Source organism: Pempheris klunzingeri, chromosome 3 (genome assembly GCF_042242105.1).
Source record: "Pempheris klunzingeri isolate RE-2024b chromosome 3, fPemKlu1.hap1, whole genome shotgun sequence".
Taxonomy (NCBI): domain Eukaryota; kingdom Metazoa; phylum Chordata; class Actinopteri; order Acropomatiformes; family Pempheridae; genus Pempheris; species Pempheris klunzingeri.
The window spans coordinates 26,280,982-26,301,223 of NC_092014.1; the positions used below are offsets into that span (position 1 = coordinate 26,280,982).

A 20,242-nucleotide genomic window follows, 5' to 3' on the forward strand; every position below is an offset into this window, starting at 1 on the left:
TAAATTGGGATGTGGCCAAAGGACGTCCACTCCTCTCCTTTCTGTGACTCTTCCAGTCTCTGTATCACTGTTCCAACCTCCTGATGACACTCTGTGACCCTCTAAGCTCAGTGAACACCTCCGTCTGAGGACTTCCTGTTTGAAGCCTCCAGTGTTGAGGTGCTGCTGATCAACTGTTAGGTGTCGTCTTGGTCTCATGATGTCAGAATGTGAACAGCAGGATGAGGAGGACTGTTTAAATACCAATTCTAACTGAAGCAGGAAATGTATTGGTGGATTCATGGATCAAACCTGTTGTGAATGTTGCTGTTAAGCTTCTTGTTAGAGAACAGCAACTTGTGCAAAAAGTACTGAGACACTGAACAGTTGGACATGTGCATTCAAAGGTTTAGAGAAGGTCACATTAAGTTCACCTGGAAAGGTTAGAATGCACCGATTTCACCTGATAGCCGAATATCCCTAACTTTTTGTGAGTAGTGTAGATATATATGACATTACTTTGATATATTGCAGACTGTATGCATAATAGAAACAGTATGACAATGTACAGTGGATAATATACAGTGTATATTAGTTACACGGAGAGATAGATTGCCCAAATGCAACAATATCAATATGTCAGTATTTTTGGATATGAGAATGTGCAGAGAACATGTGTTTGAGCACTCACAATGACACAATGATACATGAGAAATCCATTATAAAAACATACTCTTATAATTACAGCCCCAGTAGACCAGATGCTGATATTTTGGATCCAATCTTTGTGGATGTTGAGTGGCATCATGGGAAATGTGGGAAATAACAAAATCAAAATAAACAGGGGCAGGTGGAGGAGAAATGATTAAACCAAAACAGCACATTACAATAGCATGGAGCTCTCAGCTTTGTGACACACACACACACAGTGGGAAGTGTCAAAAACCATGTCAGGTGTCACACATGTGATGGAAAACCCATCAGCCTGTCAATGAGAGGAGCTGCTGGCACATCCTGTCCACCCACATGTGTCACGCGTGGAAGAGAATTTGCATAGCTGAATCTAATAACTGCCTAGATTTACATCTTCAGTATGATGAAGTGTGTTTAGTAAATCCAGCACCCCGCCGGTGTTTCAGTCAATGTAGTGTACATACCACTAGGGGGCGCCATTGCACCAATAATAGACTGCAGCGAATAGTTCATGTCTGCAGCTCATGGATCCATCTTGTGGCAGAACATCTAAATTCAGTGCAGGTTGTTGGCTAGAACCTCGTCTCGTCATGTGACACGAATGTAGCATTGCAGATGAGGCGAGGATTACATGAATACAAGAGATTATTTGAAGGAAATGATAACAGTGGAAAGCCAACCAGGACCCATCTTGATTACGTCAAGTGACGTACAGCAGAGAAATCCCATGGTATCAATACCAAGTTATCCTCCAACAGCTGGAATTATTTCTTTCTTAGTTCATTCTAACCCTTGATTGTTCGCTGTCATTGATAACAGTCTCTGACTGGCTGACCAGGTACATTTCTGACATTTGTTGTCTGGTTTTGGTCAGTGTGAATTTTGGGGCCACCTCGTCCTTGAGTGATATTGTACAGTTCACCTTCTTTCATAAAATCAGTCCTGTCAATCATCCTCATGTTGCTGTTAAACTGCAGCATGTTTCATCAGCTCCTTGTCGTTCTGCACATGCCTGAAGTTCCTGTGCTTTCAGTGACAGTAGGAGCTTGCTTTTTAATTTTGTTTTACTAATCTAACTGTAGAACAGTTTCACAAAGACAGGCTGCCCTGCTAAGGCCTAAGGATGTCTTTCTGTCTTTCTTTCTTCTTATTGAATTTGTTGGGTGTAATTTCACGTCTTGTTGTAACTCAGAGCACTGAATTGCCCTATATAGCAGGTGTATGTAATCTGGCCTGTGTGTGTTTCATTAAAGATGCAATCGTCAAAATTTGTAAATTAAAGGAAAACTTCTGTGTTTTAAACCTGGACTGTAGTTTACATATTTTGAGTTCAAAATGATTAATAGGAACAAAAAGGTCTGGAATTGGTCCAATTTATCGCCTGATCCAGTAGCCATGAAATGGGCTGCAATGAAATCTTTTTCAGGGCAACCGCACCTGTCCCGAGCATTTCCAACAAAAGTTGTTTTTGCCACTGACAGGCTCAGATTGTTATTCCAAGCATGTGATGACATTGTGGAAAGGATCCCTTCGGAGATAGATCTGAAAGATCCTTTTTGTTTAACCAGAAACAGCCGTTTTATCGCTCTCCGTAAAAGCCACTCCGGTCGTTAGTGTTCTTGTGTGGCTTTAATGTTTCAACGGTCCGATCCAACACAATGCTTGTGAAACACACAATATCACAAACTAACTTTATTTAACTTACAACATTTTGTACATTTTTATTTTTAATTTATTTGTTTGTATTCATGATGGTGGTCACTTTAACTTTCTATGCTATTGTAACATGGATCAATAAAGTATTTCTATCTATCTATATCTATCTACTAGATACAATTAGAAACTTTTTTTTTACCTACCAGCCATTTAAATGCCAGAATGTATTTTTAAAAATGGCCCAGGTTGAAAATAATAGAATTCTCTTTAAACAATGGACCAAATGACAATGAGTAATGTGAAAGGTGTAGTCGCAGTGACGAACCTACAGAGAATTATCATCCAGTTCTGCACCTCTTACAAAGCCCTTTAGTGTCTTTTAATTCATTGTTTTGGTTCTCAAGCCCACATTTGCATTTTCAACATTGCTGTTTCCAACAGCAGATGCAGCTGTTTTCATCCAAAAAGCTTATTGGAACTCTTCATAAGCTACCTGACCAGCACCAGATGCTTGACAGCTGACAAATGTACTGACTACCTGGTGAACACTGATATTTCCCTCAGGAGTTGGTGGAAAGGGGATGGTAAATAACCATCCAAACCAGCCAAAAACACAACTCCAGACTGTGATAGCCGTACCTGAAACCTACTATCTAACATCAGAATATTACATCATTGTGAGCACAGATGTAAACCTTCATTTAATCACATACAACTATGTATTAGAGGCTCATTTTTCCTGTTTATCTACATTTTTCATTCTACAATTCAATTTCATTCAATTGTATTCTCTTAAAAACACTACATTCTACATAACTGTAAAGATGGATAAGAAAATGGCGGATGGGAAAAAAGTTTGTTAGCAAAGAAAATGTGGTGGTGATGATGACTCTAATGATGATGTGGCACAAATAGAGGAAGCTAACGTGGTCGTGTCACCGTTACTTGCGCAAGGCCATTGAGAAAACATAGAGCAAAGAGTAGAATATCCCATAGTGTAAATATTTATTTCATCACAGCCATATATTTATATTTATATTTATTTTGCTATTGCTATTTTTTCTTTTACTATTGCTTCTTTTCACTCTCCCTGTTCTATTGTTGCTGCTGTAACATGAGAATTTCCCCCTATGGGGGATCAAATAAAGAAAAGTCTAAAGAAGAGGCACATAGACATGTAGCAGTAATGTATGCAGGAAGGTCATCTGTCTGTCTGTGTCTCCACGTGTTGACTGTGAATGGGATAAACTGAAGCCTGAAGTGTTCCATTATGAGCTTTTTGAGCTAAATAAACTACTTCATAACCTCTTGTATCAGCTGGAAAATGATCATCACAAAGCAGTGATGCTACAAACATATGATGATCTTATAGACCATGATGCATTGCTATCGGTTAAACTACCCAACAGGATGTAAAGTAGTTAAAATGAGCATAACCTGCATCTACAGCAGTAATATGCAATATACACTGGCAGCAGAAATATTCATCCATTAGATATATTATAACATTAGATATAACATTAGGTATGTGTCCTTTTACTTTAAGTACATTGTGCTGATTATACTCGTACCTCTACGAGGTAAGACTTTGATTGCAGGACTTTTACTAGTATTTTCACTGTGTGCCATTAGTACTTTTACTGCAGTGAAGGATCTGACTACTTCAGCTTATGACTCTATAGAAGACTCTTAAAAAGCATCTTCTTGAACAGATGCATGTCTAATTCGTGAAAACACACCCCTGATACTTTCTTACACAGTCTATAGTAATATCCTCATTTTGTCTCAGCGTGTTGTTGAAAATACAAACATGTGCCGTCAGAAACTAGATTCCATGTACTAAGATATACTAGTATATATAACAAGTGCAGAAAACGACTCATCCAAAAGGGAAGGACACGCTGTTTGCCATCTAAATGTTCTTTTTAATGATGCGTTTTAATAGCATCCTCCAGCATGGTGTATATGATGAATGAATTTGGCTGTGACATCAGTTTCTGCATTGTTCATCATAAACGTACGTCATATCCAGAGTTCCCTGTAATTGAATGCCCTTCCTCCACTGACTCCAGCGGCCTGCAGTGGTTGTGTTGGCATGACAACAGCACATGGACTTAATGTATTTAAACATGAATGTTCATCTCTCTCTTCTCTCTCTCTCTCTGTCTCTGCCAACATCCTTATTAAAATGCCATTAATCTTTAATGACCTAAATGTGTCCAAATAGACAAAACACGAGCTCAAGTGCCGTGTGCTTCCATCAGCGTGTCCTCATCTTTCATTCTGTCCTCCTGCTCTGAATTCATCCTGCTTATTACTGAACTTCCTGGTGCAGTCATTGAGTCAGTGAGCAATTAAATTTCCTCTTTGCCAGCTTTCCCGTTCCTTCTGGTTCAGTGCACATCAGAATCTCCTGTTGCTCGTCCTCGGGGAAAAAAGTACAAAAAAAAGAAAAATCTTTTGAATCCACAGAGATGTGTTTTTCACTCATACAATCTTTTTACTTGCCAACACTTACACACTTCTTCTGGCATTGATAGCTAGAGTACTGGGGGATGGTAACCAAGGACATTTACTAGTAGTAGTACTAGTAGTACTGCATTTGAATACAATTTTGAGGTACTTCAGTATTTCCATTACATCTAATTTCATTTTTAAAATCAGCCATAACACTACTTTGTGCATTAAAATTTAACCTACAAGACATATGATTATATTGGGATGCTTGTGTTCTGGCTCTTTCTGTCTCTTCAGTCCACCACTTTCCCGCTCATTATTTTGGTTTCCTGGCCCACAATGTTACTGTCTGGTTCAGTTCCACTGCTCTAATTATGTCGTACACAACCGACCCAGAACCAGGACCGACAGCAGACTAAGTCAGCGACAAGCGGCCAAAGACCTGGATATTCCTCTGAGGGGCTGATGGAGACCAAAGCAGAGCTCAAAGGAGAGTGACTATCGGACTCAAAATGTCTGGATGCATGAATAGTGAACCGTTTGATAACATGTTTGCTATATGAACCAAAATGCAAAAGCAAAGTGCATCACTTTATTTGAATCTTTCCTACCATCTCTCATCGTCGCACACAACAGGCCACACAGGGTTGACCTGCCTGATTACATGAAAGTTAAACAAATAATAAAAAAGGAAATGAAATCTGCAGAGCTCCAGTTAGCGAGGACAATATTTGCATTTAAAAATCGCCCTTGATAAAATGAACAGATAGTCTCTCCCTTTGCCAGCGATTGCATTGTTTCACGGGTGTTAACAAAAGAGGTGTGAGTGTACTGTGAGTGCAGGAAAAAGAAGACTAGCAGATTTATTCTTCAAAATTAGATAGAAATAGCATTTATAATGTCAACTTTACAATTTGTTTTAAATCCACGATATCAACTGGACTTTGTTAAATTCAAGTTCTTTTTTGGCATGAAGATATGTATTGGTGTCTTTCACACAAATTGGAGGATGTAGCTAAACCAAGTGCAAGAGTGGCAAACTGTCAAAATGATTCAGCCAATCCGCTCACAGAGCTGGCTGCTTTTTCAGACTCAGGACTGCCAGGTTCATGACACGTATGCTTTGACTGTAATGAGGAAGGAAAGGACATTTGTCTTTTAGTCCTTGCTGGAAAGAAAATGTGACGCTTGCACTGAGACATTAAGGTGCTACAGTGTAAAAACTAATTGCTTTGCAAGCACTATTACCCCCGTGGAATACTGACAGAACCTTGTTAAAGCAAAGCAAACAACAGTCCAGAGTGCAGGATCATATCCTGAATACCTTGTGTGCAAAGACTGTAGTTAAACATGACATTAGCTGATAAGTTATCCACACGTTACACCAGAGTCAGAGACGCAGAGCTGAAGGAGCTAAGGATGAGTACTAATTTGCCTAGGGGAGCTTGTTGCCAGGAAACTGAACCAGCTTTTGATCCTGCCTCTTACTTCATGTCCCTACCGCATGAAGTCTGACCAAACTTTAATTCCAAATGAGATATCTATCATTTAAAGGCAGTGGTTACTACGGTCATACTGCAGACAATGTCACATGAAAAGTAAAGACTGAACATATCTAATATATGTAATATATCTAATATCCTATATAATATCCATCACGTTTGTCACATCTTAAAGGACTTTAAGAATGTAGCTGAGTGTCAGTGGGACCTGGCTGAAGTAATGACTTTATGGTGACTTCTGACTGTGGATTCTGTAACCTCTCATATTTCAAATGTGTCTGCCGTTCGCCGTGACTCTCAAATAAAATCAACCTCAAGTTTTCCTTAAAGGGTCAGTTCACCCAAAATGACCAAAAACCCATCTAACCGCATGTAGCTTTGGTTTTGTTTGCCCGGGTTTTAAGATATCTGCCTCTGAGATTTCTGAGGCTACTCCCTAGCAGACACATAGAAACACTGTCCATGTGTTCTGTGGATTATCCACAGTAACAGGGACAATGTTCTATATTGTTCGATCCTCAGAGTAAGACAAGAAGACAGTTTACTGGTGGCAGATATGTTAGGAACACACATATAAAACCAAAACTATCTACTGCAGTAAGGTCACAATGAGGTTTTTCCTGTTCCCTTTTATTAACTTTCACTCTCCCCACATTAAGTCTTGTGTGCTGGGCCTCCTGTGTCCCTACAGATGTGTGGTGGATTATAGGAACACCTCTGGCACATCTGGTCCCACAGCTCACAGCTTGGCCTTCCAAGGAGCAGTGAGCACCGACAGGGAGACACAGGACCCTAAAAGCCCCTGTATGTAACCCAGAGTTAGACCAAAGGTTGTAAATACCCAAGTCACGACGTGGTGGACATATTTCACTTCCAGAACAGTTTTTCACCGTTTGGATAATCGAAGAGAAAACTGGATGATGTATGCTAACTAAGATGACTAAAATGTTCAGATATACTCAGATACGTCCGTTTAAACGGTGTGGGAGCTTAGAGATCGTGTTCCCCGCTCGGTGTTATCTCTCGGGCTGATGTGTAGCATGCAGCAGGCACCGCCGCTCTTTCACTTCCAGGTGCAGCCCGCTGCGGTCCAGTCACATTTCAACACGAACTGCTTTCGGCCTCATAAATGCGCATGCGCACTGCCGCTGACCCCTCCGGTTTCTGCGTGCGATGCCACGTTAGTAGCGGTACACACAAATACCAGCTACTCTCCCAACCTTAAACAAGGCAAAAGACCAAAACTGAGACCAAATTCCCAGCTGAACCGCAGCTGTGCGTGACTGCAGCTCTCCCTTCTCTGTCAGGAAGAACACTCGACGGCAATTATGTTGAAGTTTTTGCTCCTCTGCACACTGGCTGTGGCCAGCAGGGCTGAGGTCGCTGAGGAAGAAGATGTCCTGGTACTGAAGAAAAGTAACTTCGACGAGGCTCTCAAAGCTCACCCCAACATCCTCGTTGAATTCTGTAAGTAGCCATCACCACAAAGCGTCGCCAGCTAACGCTGGTTGTCTTCAGCGGGCTCACCCGGCTAGCTACGGTTAGCTCCGTGGAGCCCGTGTTAATGTTAGCATTAAACTTTGACACTCCGGCAAGTCGCTGCTGTTGGTGGCTAACAGAACTTCACTGGTGTCGTGCTCAATTTTGCATTCACCCGCGTATCTGTTTCACCGAGCTGCCCACAAGCTGTTCCACCGTGGAGGCTAAAATGGACGGGGCATTGTGTTTTTCTTTGTCAGACTATTTCCCATTAAACCGGGCGGGCTGGTACCGAGTATCCTCCAACTGTAAACGGCTTCTGACGAGGATGGGACACTTGACACAGCGCAGTAACTCAGCCCCCCGACGTGTTTCGCTAAGGCTCCGGCTAATCCTTTCACAACTTGTTTAGCCACATCGGTGCTGCATCTATAGTAGCTCCGGGATGTTCTAGGTGGCCAATGGCAGCGCCCCTTATGGCATTTTGAGAAGTCATCCGGCTTCCATTAGCAGTTTTGCCGTCGTGGAAACGGTGTAAGAAGGTATTTCTTAACTCCACAAGTAGCCAGAAGCAGAGAGAGTAGTTGTGAAAAGTAAAGTGGTTGGTTTCGATTACTTGCTGTAGTTTCATACCCTAAGTTTCAGTGTTCATGCTGCTGTGTTTTAATTCGGTCCTCGTGTTTGTGTGAAAGTGATTAATTTCCCTGTTGGTAGGACTGCTTTTTATGTCACACCACCACCGCCGCTACCGAGCCGCTTCTTCGTAGCCAGCGGGCCCATCCCGCTGTTGACCTGCTCCCACCGTGTGTGACGGCTCCGTGGGCCAGTGAGAGGGTGCCGTGGGGAAGACTCTCCAATGAGCTCAGGATGGGAGGGAGGAAGGCTTCCTTTGCCCACGTATTTCACAGCTGGGCGGGATCTGAGTCTGGCTGTGGGGCTAGGTTGACGTGTACTTTGCGAAAGTTCATGTGTCTTTATATTGACCTGCGTGGAACAAGGAAGTTTCTTTCTTTGTCAATAAGTAAGGTGATGCAACGCAGGTCCTGTTGTTTCACCTGGAGTTTGTATCCTGTTGGACTATAAAACTTGACACGTGAAGCCTCTCTAGAAATTCAATGATCCCGCATTTTCCCTGCAGTCTGCTCTGGCCACTGGGATATCTGTTCATTATCCTCACAGGAGTTCTCTTAAAGCTCCAACTATTCCTTTTTTAAAACGATCAAACTAACTTCACCAAAAGTATGTGTGTTGTATTTATAAAATGTCAGAAAATAAAATGAAATGCATGTAACCACAATTTCCCAAATCCTGACACAGCTGACATCCCTAAATCTCGTTTTTTCTGCCCAACAACTCAAAATGGAACGATATTTAAATACAACTAGTCGAGAAAAATGATGAATGAAATGCTATTTTTTCATTCTTTTGGATTCCAGCATTATTATACGTTTGCCTTTTATTCGTGCTGAACATTTTTCTTTTTGCTGTAAAACCTGTCGACCCCCTCAGAGCAGGTTTATTGTCAGCAACAATGCCAACCCCTGCACGTGCCCTGCTAAATTTTCTCCTGACACTCCTGCAGATGCCCCATGGTGCGGCCACTGCAAGGCCCTGGCTCCAGAGTACGCCAAGGCTGCTGGCATGCTGAAGGCAGAGGGTTCAGATGTCCGCCTGGGTAAGGTGGACGCCACAGAGGAGACTGAACTAGCCCAAGAGTATGGCGTCCGGGGATACCCCACCATCAAGTTCTTCAAGGGTGGAGAGAAGGAATCACCGAAAGAGTACTCTGGTGAGCATTACTGTCATTTTTATTCGCACACACTTGCTGGTATGAGATGGATCACATAGAAGCTGGCGATAATGGTGGGAAATTAACTCGTATGTATTGCAGACAGGTGTTGATTTGTTTTTGTTTGTTCATGTATTACATCCTAAATTACATCATATAACTGTCTGTATTTGAATGGAGTCATATGCCCATTTTTAGAGGTGTTGTCTTTCTCCATTGGCTTTTCTCTACCCAGTGCAGCTTTTTAATGAATGTTTTCATAAATGACGCAACTCTGAGCAATACCTGTCACAGTAAACTCAGCGAGTGAATCTTATTTCACAATATAATGAAATGCTTCATAGAAAAGAATCCGATCTGGCAACCACAGGCAAGCCCTACTGACTGTCCTCACCCTGGTTGTATGACGTGCACAACAGCATAAGTAGTAAGCCAGCCAATCAGCTTTCAGCAACAAGGCTGAGACAGAATGTGGGTTTGGCCTTCTCTGCACGTTCCTCTCATGCTGACTCTGAGCTAGTGGAAGTATGTGCAGTTCTTCACGTCGCCTCTTCGCTGCTAGCCCAGGCCAAGCCTGGTTTGGAAGGGGAGTGGAGAGTAGGTTGGGAAGGAGTCTTTTTTTTTTTTTTTTTTTGTGCGTGTGGAAATGAGTACTCTGACTTGCAGGGTGACCACTGGTCATGGGAGTAAAAAAAGTCTAATTCAGCCAGTGAAAGTCAGGTAATTTAAAGAAATTGTCAGGCAAGTGGTGGAGAATCGGAGATTTGTTTCTTATTTGAAAAATAAAAATGTACATTCACTAAACCTTTTTTTTTTTGTCGGTAACATTAGCCTTTTTCCTCTCTAGGTCGTGCGTGGTTTCATGTGCGTTCTTATTGGTAATGGTTGCATGACATTTCAGCACCCATTTCTCCTCCTTAGCTCCTGGTCTATTCTTAGACATCTGCTGACCGTGGAATCAATGAAAAACTGAGGCGACGTGGCCAAACACATTACTAAGTGTTAATTTCAGGAGCTTTGGTTACAAAATGATGACTTCAAGGACTGGGGGTCATAAGGAGACATCAGAAAAGCAAAATGTAAAGTGTGTGCAGTTATAGATCTATCAAATAAGGGGGAGGAAGCCTTTCGTGAGAGTGTGCCAACTGAGTCCCTTGAGGACATGCACTGTCTGATTTAACTTAACTGAGGAAAGTTATCAGTGATAGCAGGTGGTGTAGGTACATGGTTGGTTCCATAGTCTAAAGTGTATTAAAATGATGTCATGGAAAAGTCATAGAATTTTACATTTGACTTGGAGTGGGATCTCTTGTCTTGAGTCGAGCTTCCTGTCTCCCATGCAGTGCCTGAAGCACACAGTACTGCACCATGACTATGTGCTGTATCCCTTCATCAACATGTGTTTCTCACTGAAATTGCCACCATGTTGCATCACTGGTTCAGTCTGACAGCCAGGTCTAGTCCACTTTAATTGCAGCAGTGTTTTTCAGCCTTACAAAGTTGACATAATTTCTATTTTAGTATTCCAAATTAATATTATACCACATGATGCTTGGATTTGAAAGTCAAAAGAAATGAGCTGCATCCGAAGTTGTAATAACTGTTAGCCAAAGGTTCCAGAAATGCAGAAGTGTTCTGTTTCTGCTGCCGACGTACTCACTTTTTCACAAACTTTCACGTCAGATGATGTATGAAGGGTGTCTCTGTGGCTCCACAGTCAGTTTGACCACAGTAGATGCCATGCAATTAAAACAATTGAAGCGAAACATTTGACCCCATGTCTGTGCAAACCGAAGTATTTGAGTCATTGTGTTTTGTTGTTTTGCAGCTGGCAGGCAAGCAGATGACATCGTCAGCTGGCTGAAGAAGCGCACAGGCCCAGCTGTCACCCCCCTGGCCAGCGTCGCTGAGACAGAATCTATGATCGCTGACAATGAGGTGGCGGTCATCGGATTCTTTAAGGTATGATTCTGATCTCATGGTCTGGAAAGAATAATCTATCAATAAAAGTGATTTGTAATATTTTTTGCTCCTTCCCTTTGTTTATATTGAATACACACCTTTTGAGATTCTTGCATAGTTAGAGATTTACACCAGGAAGTTTTTCATCTATTTTGGTGTCTAAATGACTAGCGGGTACAAAAAGTTTTGGAATTGGTATAGCAGATCCCCTCAGCTCAAAGTACGTCCACTAAAGGTGCTGGTGTTGACAAAGAGAGATCTTGTGGGACTGTTAATTTGCATACTTGACACCAAAAAACACCAAACAACTGAGTAGCTGTAGAACAGCCACACTTCTGTGAAGAATACTAAAACTACTGTTTTTGGCAGTGTCTGGCTTTGAAGAGAGCAATTTAATAGCTGTTTCTGGTGAAATAAAAGGGATCAAACAGATCCATCTCTGTAATGATCCTTTCCATGATGTTGTCAGACACTAAGAATAACAATCTTTGCCTGACGGTGGCAAAAAAACAAGCACTTTTTTAGTTGGACAAATTACAAAACTTCTTGTACCTACCAGTGTTTTTTTTTTTTTTTTAAAGAAGAAAAAATACCCAGGTTATCCTTTCATGTAATGCACTCACCATGATACTTTTAATATGTTTTGAGCTGTTCAGTATCTTCATTATTAGTGCTTAGAAAGTTCTCAGGCACCATACCTGATTTCAGACAGCACAGTTTTAAATTCAACTAATAACTTAATTCAATACATCGTACACATTTCCTATTGGACAACATTTCAGGCTGACAAATATGTTCTTGCTTTAATTCCTGCTATTGTTGTTATATTTTGTTGTCAAAGTAGCTAAAGCACTGCAGTACAGTCTAAATGGTTAAAAGTAAGTTTTAATCATTGAGGATCACTTTCACAGTGCTGTGTATCTTCAGTTTATTTAGTTCTCGTGTGTTTGTAGGATGCTGACTCCGCCAGTGCCAAGGCCTTTGAAAAAGCAGCTGAAGCCATAGATGACATTCCCTTCGCCATGACCTCCGACGACGCTGTTTACTCCAAGTTTGAGGTGTCAAAGGATGGCGTTGTCCTCTTCAAGAAGGTGACTTCACATTCTGAACTTTAGTTCTTCACTGTTCAAAAATAAGTGATATTTATCAGTGACCCATTATTTGCACACAGCTTAAAACTAACTGCACAAATATTACATCAATGTATATTTAACTTTGGTGACAGGATGCAAGATGCACATTTCATAATAGTGTTTACTCACTGCCCCAGGTGTGTTCAACATATTGTAAACAGGTTATTGGTGACCTGGTGTCAGCTTGTGAAACCCTGGCGTTTTCGATCTACACCTTAGTAACGTGACGCCGTCGACCTCACAGTATCCACTGTCTGTTGCTAATCTCGGCTCATCTGAGGTGCTCTCTTAGATATGCGCCTGCCTTTGGGCCTGTTGCTCAGTGAATGACCTCAGCATGTAGAGCTACTGGTGATGGATGGTTAAGAGCTGTTTTAGGTGGTGGTGGTCTTTCAAGTAGCTGTGTGCTGTCTGTTTATCCCAAACAAGCAATGTGTCCTTCACCCCAAGGGGTTTAGGTCATTGAAGTTTCTAGCAACCTATATGATGCTTGTCTTGTACCACAGTTATTGACCAGTCATCCCTCGCAGAATAGGTCAAAGGTCATGTAGCTTATCAGCAAAACCATATCTCAGACGGCCTGTAGATTAGTCAAAGTACTGTGAGAGGGTTTGAGTCATTTAACTTGTTCACAACAGCAAATATTCTCTCATCCCACAATGCTAAAGGCCCTGAGCTTCATAGTGAGTTTCAATTCATTTGTTTAGCTGTTCTGCTTCAGCTTTTACATTTTAAACTTTAGTTTTACAGCTTGTGCTGTTTTGGTTCACTCACCACTGTTGTATGATAATTGTTGACTGGGGCAGGCAGTTTATTCCAGTATAAAAGCTCTGCTCAGCACCAAATGGCAGACAGACAGTTGTTTATATCATTTTATTCAGTTGAAGTCATTCCCTTATATCATTTTTGCTCTAATCCCTAGCAATGGGCATCATTGTTTTTAACATTTTTAGTTTGCAGTAGATCAGAAATGAAATGATTTTCATGCAGCACCAGTTGCTTCAGCAAGAAACAACCAACTTTAAATAAGTTGATCCTTGGAGCGATGTGCTGTGTGCCAGAATGAAAGAAGATCGCCCATAAGTCAGTCCTCACACTGCCACAGTGTGGCCTTTGATCCATGTTGGTAACTTTACCCAGATACAAACACCACTGACATGTGGGCTCATTGCCCACAGTTGGACAAACCCAGCCCAAGCAAGGGCTCGGTCTTAATAAACAGCTGGGGTCTTTCACTTGTTTGTTGCTATGAGGGTGTGCGGCTTAAGTCTCAGTCAGTGGCCACATGGCTGGCAGCATGCCACTGCCCAAGTGGCCTTTTCCCCATTGTGTGCCGGTAAGGGCTGCTTGGCACAACTGTACCACTGCTATTCTTAACACTTAATAAAAGCACATTAGGACTGCTGGGGGTTACCAGGGGACTTTAAAGTAGTTTATCTGGTAAATCTATCTTTAGTGTTCACAGGCAGACTAGATGGGTGGATATTATTTGTATGTAAGTGTTTCCATGTTTCCTTCACAGTTTGATGAAGGTCGCAATACCTTTGATGGAGAACTGACCAAAGAAAAACTCCTGGCTTTTGTCAAGGCCAACCAGCTGCCTCTGGTCATTGAGTTCACTGAGCAGGTAATGAGCGGGGCCTCTTTTCACACTACCGTCCACAACAATAAACCGTACCATGTCTGTGTGTGATCCCCACATGTCAAACTTGTATATTTCTGTTTTCTGCAGACTGCCCCTAAAATCTTCGGTGGAGATATCAAGTCCCACATTCTCATGTTTCTTCCCAAAGCTGCTTCAGACTTCCAGGCCAAAATGGACGAGTTTAAGAAAGCTGCAGAGGGATTCAAGGGTCGGGTAGGTGAACTGGCTGAAAACCACTGACTATCGTAACAGCTCAAGGTATTTCAAAGGCTGGCAAACGATAACCTCTTGTGTCTCCCCTTTCCAGATCCTGTTCATTTTCATCGACAGTGATGTGGACGACAACCAGCGCATCCTGGAGTTCTTTGGCCTGAAAAAAGAGGAGTGTCCCGCCATCCGCCTCATCACACTGGAGGATGAGATGACCAAGTACAAGCCCGAGACCAATGATATCACAGCAGAGAGCATCATCGCGTTCTGCACACTGTTCGCTGAGGGCAAACTCAAGGTGAGCGAGAGGGGGGAGCAGTTGGTCATGACACCACATGTATGCGATAGATGTACTTGATTGCACTAGTAACTCAACATTAAACAGCCACAAGCAGTTGATTCCCTAATCCTGCTATGAATACTCCTGTTAGTACCTAGCTATGTACTTGAACCTGGTTTGTTTAGTTAAATGACAATTATTGAAATGTATAGGTTTTATTGAACATTATCTATATTCACTTTGTTCTCTCATAGCCCCACCTCATGAGTCAGGACATCCCAGAGGACTGGGACAAAACCCCTGTCAGGGTCTTGGTCGGCAAAAACTTTGAGGAGGTCGCCTTTGATCCTTCTAAGAACGTCTTTGTGGAATTCTGTAAGAGTCTCCTTGTGTTTGATGTCTTAATTTCTCTCAGCCCAGTGTCTGCAAATTAGTTTAGTTTCTAGATTAGTTTGTTACTAGACACCGATGTTGAAAAGATCTGCTTAAATATAACCTCTGCACTATTTTTGGAGGAATTTTCCATGGCTGGCTCTTATATACAGCTTATTGGCCAGTCATGCACAGCGGGGAAGGCCCGTATCCCCTGCCGGGTGAGGGGGGTGCTAGGGCACGAGACTGACGTCGTCCGTGCATTTGCCTGCTTCTAGCTATACATTTCATTGTGATGTACAGAGCTGTCTGTATTGGCCCAAGCTTGACTTGACTGGATGAAAGTGTCTGACACGATGCTGCTCTAAAATGTGTTTACTGGTCAAAATCATAATGAGCTAAAGCCATTTAAAGTGTATTGGATATTTTGTCTAATGATTACAACTCCTTTTATTCCAGATGCACCATGGTGTGGACACTGCAAACAGCTGTCTCCCATCTGGGAGAAGCTGGGGGAGAAGTATATGGACAGCTCCGACACCATCGTGGCTAAGATGGACTCCACAGCCAATGAGATTGAGGCAGTCAAAGTCCACAGCTTCCCCACTCTTAAGTTCTTCCCTGCAGGAGATGAGCGCAAGGTGAGTGTTCATAACCTTCCAGACATTCTCTGTTACATTTGACGTATAAGCAGACCGAGATAACGACTTGACTGCCATCACCTCTCATCCTCCCGTAATAGATGGGTTGCCCTCTTTTTCATTACATGCCTTTGCAGTTGTGAGTTGTAGTGATCTGGATGGTTATTTGGATCCCAAACCATTGCCATATTGGCCTCCCAGGTATACTCGGTGCCTCTTGATTTAGCAGCGTTAACCATGTGCAGAAACCTGAGCTTGCTGGCCCACCATGTTTCTGCACCATTATGTTGGTGTCTTATGAATCTTATGGATTCCTGCTGGATGACTTCACTCACAGCGAGACTCAGCCTGCACCTGCTTCCGTCCTTAGTGCTCTTTTATTGGCCAGCCCTTCACGTGCCAGCCTTAAATGTGGGGTATACTGTATACTGGAGCCATCCCATAGTATGTCTAGGGATTAGCCCATGAGCCTACTTAGATGAAGCATGCAGTAAACCCAGGAGAAGGCTAAGACTGGATGGAGCTGTAGCTTCAGCGTGAGGGGCTGTGGGGCAGGTCACCATGGCCAGACTAAATAACTAGATATTAAACTGGTTCTGTTACAGATGCCCTTTGGTTGTCCTTCTCACCTGCAGCCTTATTTTAGCAGTCATCCGACAGGCTTGTTGCTGTGGCACTGCTCATAGATCACCTCTAGTTAATTTGCTGGCACAAGACATTGTGCCAACATTTTCTGGCTGCTCTTGGCTCCGTAATATATTAGTTTTTGCAAACACGTGCGTTCACACTTGCATTTTATAGACTTATTTTGCAGACACAAGCTTGGCCATTTATCAGAAATATCTGATCAACAGGTGATTGATTACAATGGGGAGCGAACACTGGAAGGCTTCACCAAGTTCCTGGAGAGCGGCGGTAAGGAGGGTGGCGCCCCCGCGGGAGATGACGAGGACGACCTGGACGCAGAGGTGAGATCATCTCAACAGAGGGATGCATTACCACGCTTTATAGGAAGCAGTACAGTTCCTAATATCCAGTGTAAATGTGAAATGTAAGTGCTTATTTAAACTGTGCATGTAGCTTTGGAGTCATGAGGAAACTAAGTAAAATAAAAGGCAGTGAGGTGAAGCCGAACAGAATAGTGAAGACAGAAGGAAAATATGGAAACACAAAATGAAGTCATTTTAAATGGATAAGGAAGCTGAACTCATGAGAACAAGCTGTTGATGAGAGAATCTGCTTGACAATATATGAATGTAGTGAAGACATCAAATTCAGGTGCACACGTCGCTCACCGACACCCCAGAGCTTATCGGGGGGCCTGTTTTGTGTCACATCTGAAGCAACCTGAAATGGATCCACAGGATATTGGGCCGTAACCTTAGAACTGACCCACTTGGCTTTCGTTTTGAGGTGTGTGTGTGTGTGTGGGGGGGGGGTGACATAACTGAACCAAAAGCGAGTATTACCAGGTCTAAGGATTGAGTGGCCAATCTAAGAAAGATGTCCGTGTCATATGTAGGAAGTATGAAAGTAAAACGGCAGCTTTCCTAAATGTACTCAAGGTGCAAAAACTGATAGTGATCCACTATATCCTGCTCTGTCATGGCGGGGGGGGGATTCCTCTTTACTTGCACTTTTCCACTCCACTATTGCCACCACGCCCCCTTCTCAGAAGTCTAATTGCAGCCCATGTTGGTGCTGTTTACTGAGGCCATCTGCAGCTGTCACAGCTCTTCACTGGAGCCCGCAGATGAAAACGGCACGTGCGTTAAACATTAAGCCTTTCCTGCATCTCTCAAATCTTCTCACCCCGCCTGTCCTCTAGACTAGAGATGAAGGAATGGCTGTGCAACAGTCACGACAGATGTCACATCATGCAGGGTTCAAAGTAGCATTATTTCCCCACTGGTCCTCTGGATGGGTAGATCAGTGTCTCTGGCCTAGCAGCCATTATTGGTGATTTATTAAAGGTGCGTACAGCGAATCACTTTTAGATTCGGTTGTTTTCCTTCTTTAATGTTGATATAATACACAAGTATGCAAACTCTAATACTGGGCACATAATTGATCAGTAAACGAATGCAGATTTATGAATGTACATTTCTATACATATTTTATGTTCTATTTTGTCGGTCCCTTTTTAAAAAAAGAAACCCTCCCTCGATCGGCCTTCGTAGGGAACTACAGCAAGCTGTACAAAGCACCCCACTGTCGCCCTTTCCCTCCCAGCGCTCTTGTTTTCTTTTGCTGACATTTTTTGAGTAAGCAGGCCAAGGGGGCTAAGAGCACATCCTATAAGGCGTTTTTCCTTCCCCACATATATTTCAGCAAATCGCAATGTATTTCATCATCGCGTCCTAAACCACGTCATCGGCTAAAACAGGCTGCAGCAACCTTAATGATGGCGTGAGACTGCCATCATGAAAACCTAGTAATGCAGTTGGACATGGAGCTGTGTGTGTGAGAGAGCTTGTCGAGGCTCTACTTTGAGGCGTTCACTATGAGCTAGACCGTAGCCAGATTCTGTCTTAACCAACAAGCTCCTCCTCTGCTCTCCAGGATTTGGATGATGTGGACGAAGGACAGGACTCCGACTCCGACGGTGAGGACGACGGACATGACGAGTTGTAGGAGCTGGCAGAGGAGAGAACGGGAGAGAGAGAGAGAGAGAGAGAGAGAGAGAGAGAGGAGACGAGTCCCGCCCCACACCTTCCAACCAGTCACCATCACCACCTTCACTTCCTTGTGGACCTTCCCTGTCCTGTGAACATTATTACTTCCCCTTTAACTGCCTCTCAGTCAGTCAGCCGGCCTGTTAGCCAGTCAGTCAGTCAGTCAGTCAGTCTGTCAGTCCATCAGTGGCGTGGCAGGGCCTTTTTGCCAGCCACATCTCCAACCTTGCAACTTCTGGTCAGACTGATCTTGTCCCACCTGGGGGGACTCTGTGGAACAGCGCACCACCTCTGTGGGAGACCTCAATGCCTTCTCTGCAAAGCTCCACATCAGCTGTTTGCCTTGTATATTTTAAACCAAATGTAAAAACGGCATTGAGATCCAGTTTTCAAAGTGTTTGTTTTTCCCTGATGAATTTGCTCCCCTCCTCTTCAAAACAGCCTTGCCATTGTTTATTGTGGGTGTGAGCTAAATGAGTGTTGTAACCTGTATTTGTAGGTAAGGAGGGGGGGGGGCTGCAATGTTCTTTTCCCTCTGGAAATCCAGAGGACCAGAGTTTTGTGTGATGGTTTTGTAAGTACTAATCTCTCAGGGGACAAGGGGCCATCCTATAGATGTGTTTATTTAGCGATTTCTTCACTAAAACAAAGTGCCCCCCCCCCCTCCATCTGTAGCTTAGACCAGTTGTTTTCTTTCTTTTGGTGGGGGAGAAGTCTACTTTGTTTTCATTTCTTCATTCCCAGATAGTTTCTCAGTTCAGTCTCCTCATTTCAGCTCGGCTGCTGACTCTTTTCTAAAAGGAACAAAGGTTAACGTTTTGGGGAAAATCCCGTTTTATTTAATTGCTTTCACTTTTTGTTTTTTAACTTAGGACTTGTAATTTTTAATGATGTACCATTGTGCCCAGCTGTAGCCAGTTGGCCCTCTGTTGGTGCAGAGTTGGCCCTTGGACACACTCTCAGACCTGGGATGGTTATTCGGAGCCAGTTCTGATAGGTTGCACTGCATTCATGCCTACTCAGAGATTTGTTGTGGTTACTGAAGCAGACGGAGAATCGGTTTACTGGTCGGGTTGGTCTGAGAAGTGTCTGTACCTGAAGCGGGGAGGGAACCATTGCACAGCCCCACCCCTCACTCATACTGTACCTCCTGCATCCCTTTTGGCTCTACCCAACACCCCACAGGTGTGTGAGTGTGTGTGTGAGAGTGTGTGTGATAGTGACAGAGAGAGAGAGAGAGTGTGTGTGTGCTGTGTGCATAGTATAACTTGCTGTGTGATGAGTTGAATGGCTGGTTCATATTTTCTGGTCGTCCATGAACAGAGGGATGAATGCACTGTGTGTTTGGCAGGGAGGGGAGGCTTGAGTAGAGCAAAGAGACGGGTTGATAGCTGTACAGTGGTGGGGAAACTTGACAAAGCATTCCATCATATCTAAATTGATGTGGAAAACATGAAATGGTGGCCAATAAACAAAACAATTCTAAAAACATTTGTCTTCAGTTTTTTGAGGTTGACAACTGTGTTATTCCAGACAGGAAGGGAAAACACTTGATTACTGTTTAGAATCTATAGTATAGCTCCATGTGTACTGTGCTGCTGGGACTGCAGCACTGGTTGGAGATGATTGATCAAAAACTGTTCTAAACTCAAATTTTACTGCAGAATTTGTTGGAAATGTTCAGAAATGTACATTACAATCTCAAACTGTCCCAGAGATATTCAGGTTACACACAGCATCACATGTTGATCTGTGCTGTCTGGCCTCTC

The 20,242-nt window shown here is 43.0% G+C and overlaps 1 protein-coding gene across 1 annotated transcript; it reads left to right on the top strand.

Annotated features, from left to right (window-relative positions):
* Positions 1–7,430: 7,430 nt before the first annotated feature.
* p4hb (prolyl 4-hydroxylase, beta polypeptide) lies at positions 7,431–19,964 on the top strand. Its single transcript, XM_070827469.1, has 11 exons — positions 7,431–7,754; positions 9,349–9,555; positions 11,384–11,517; positions 12,471–12,608; positions 14,173–14,277; positions 14,383–14,508; positions 14,603–14,803; positions 15,040–15,160; positions 15,617–15,798; positions 16,653–16,766; positions 18,361–19,964. Exons 1-11 carry the CDS (start codon positions 7,616–7,618, stop codon positions 18,430–18,432), a joined length of 1,539 nt encoding a protein of 512 aa, XP_070683570.1. The 5' UTR covers positions 7,431–7,615; the 3' UTR covers positions 18,433–19,964.
* The last annotated feature ends 278 nt before the right edge of the window (positions 19,965–20,242 follow it).

Excerpts from the sequence above, each read along its gene's own strand:
- p4hb (XM_070827469.1), top strand. The coding sequence starts at position 7,616 with ATGTTGAAGTTTTTGCTCCTCTGCACACTGGCTGTGGCCAGCAGGGCT. Across the intron at positions 11,518-12,470 it reads CGGTCATCGGATTCTTTAAG|GATGCTGACTCCGCCAGTGC; the intron begins GTATGATTCTGA and ends GTGTGTTTGTAG. Across the intron at positions 15,161-15,616 it reads GAACGTCTTTGTGGAATTCT|ATGCACCATGGTGTGGACAC; the intron begins GTAAGAGTCTCC and ends CTTTTATTCCAG.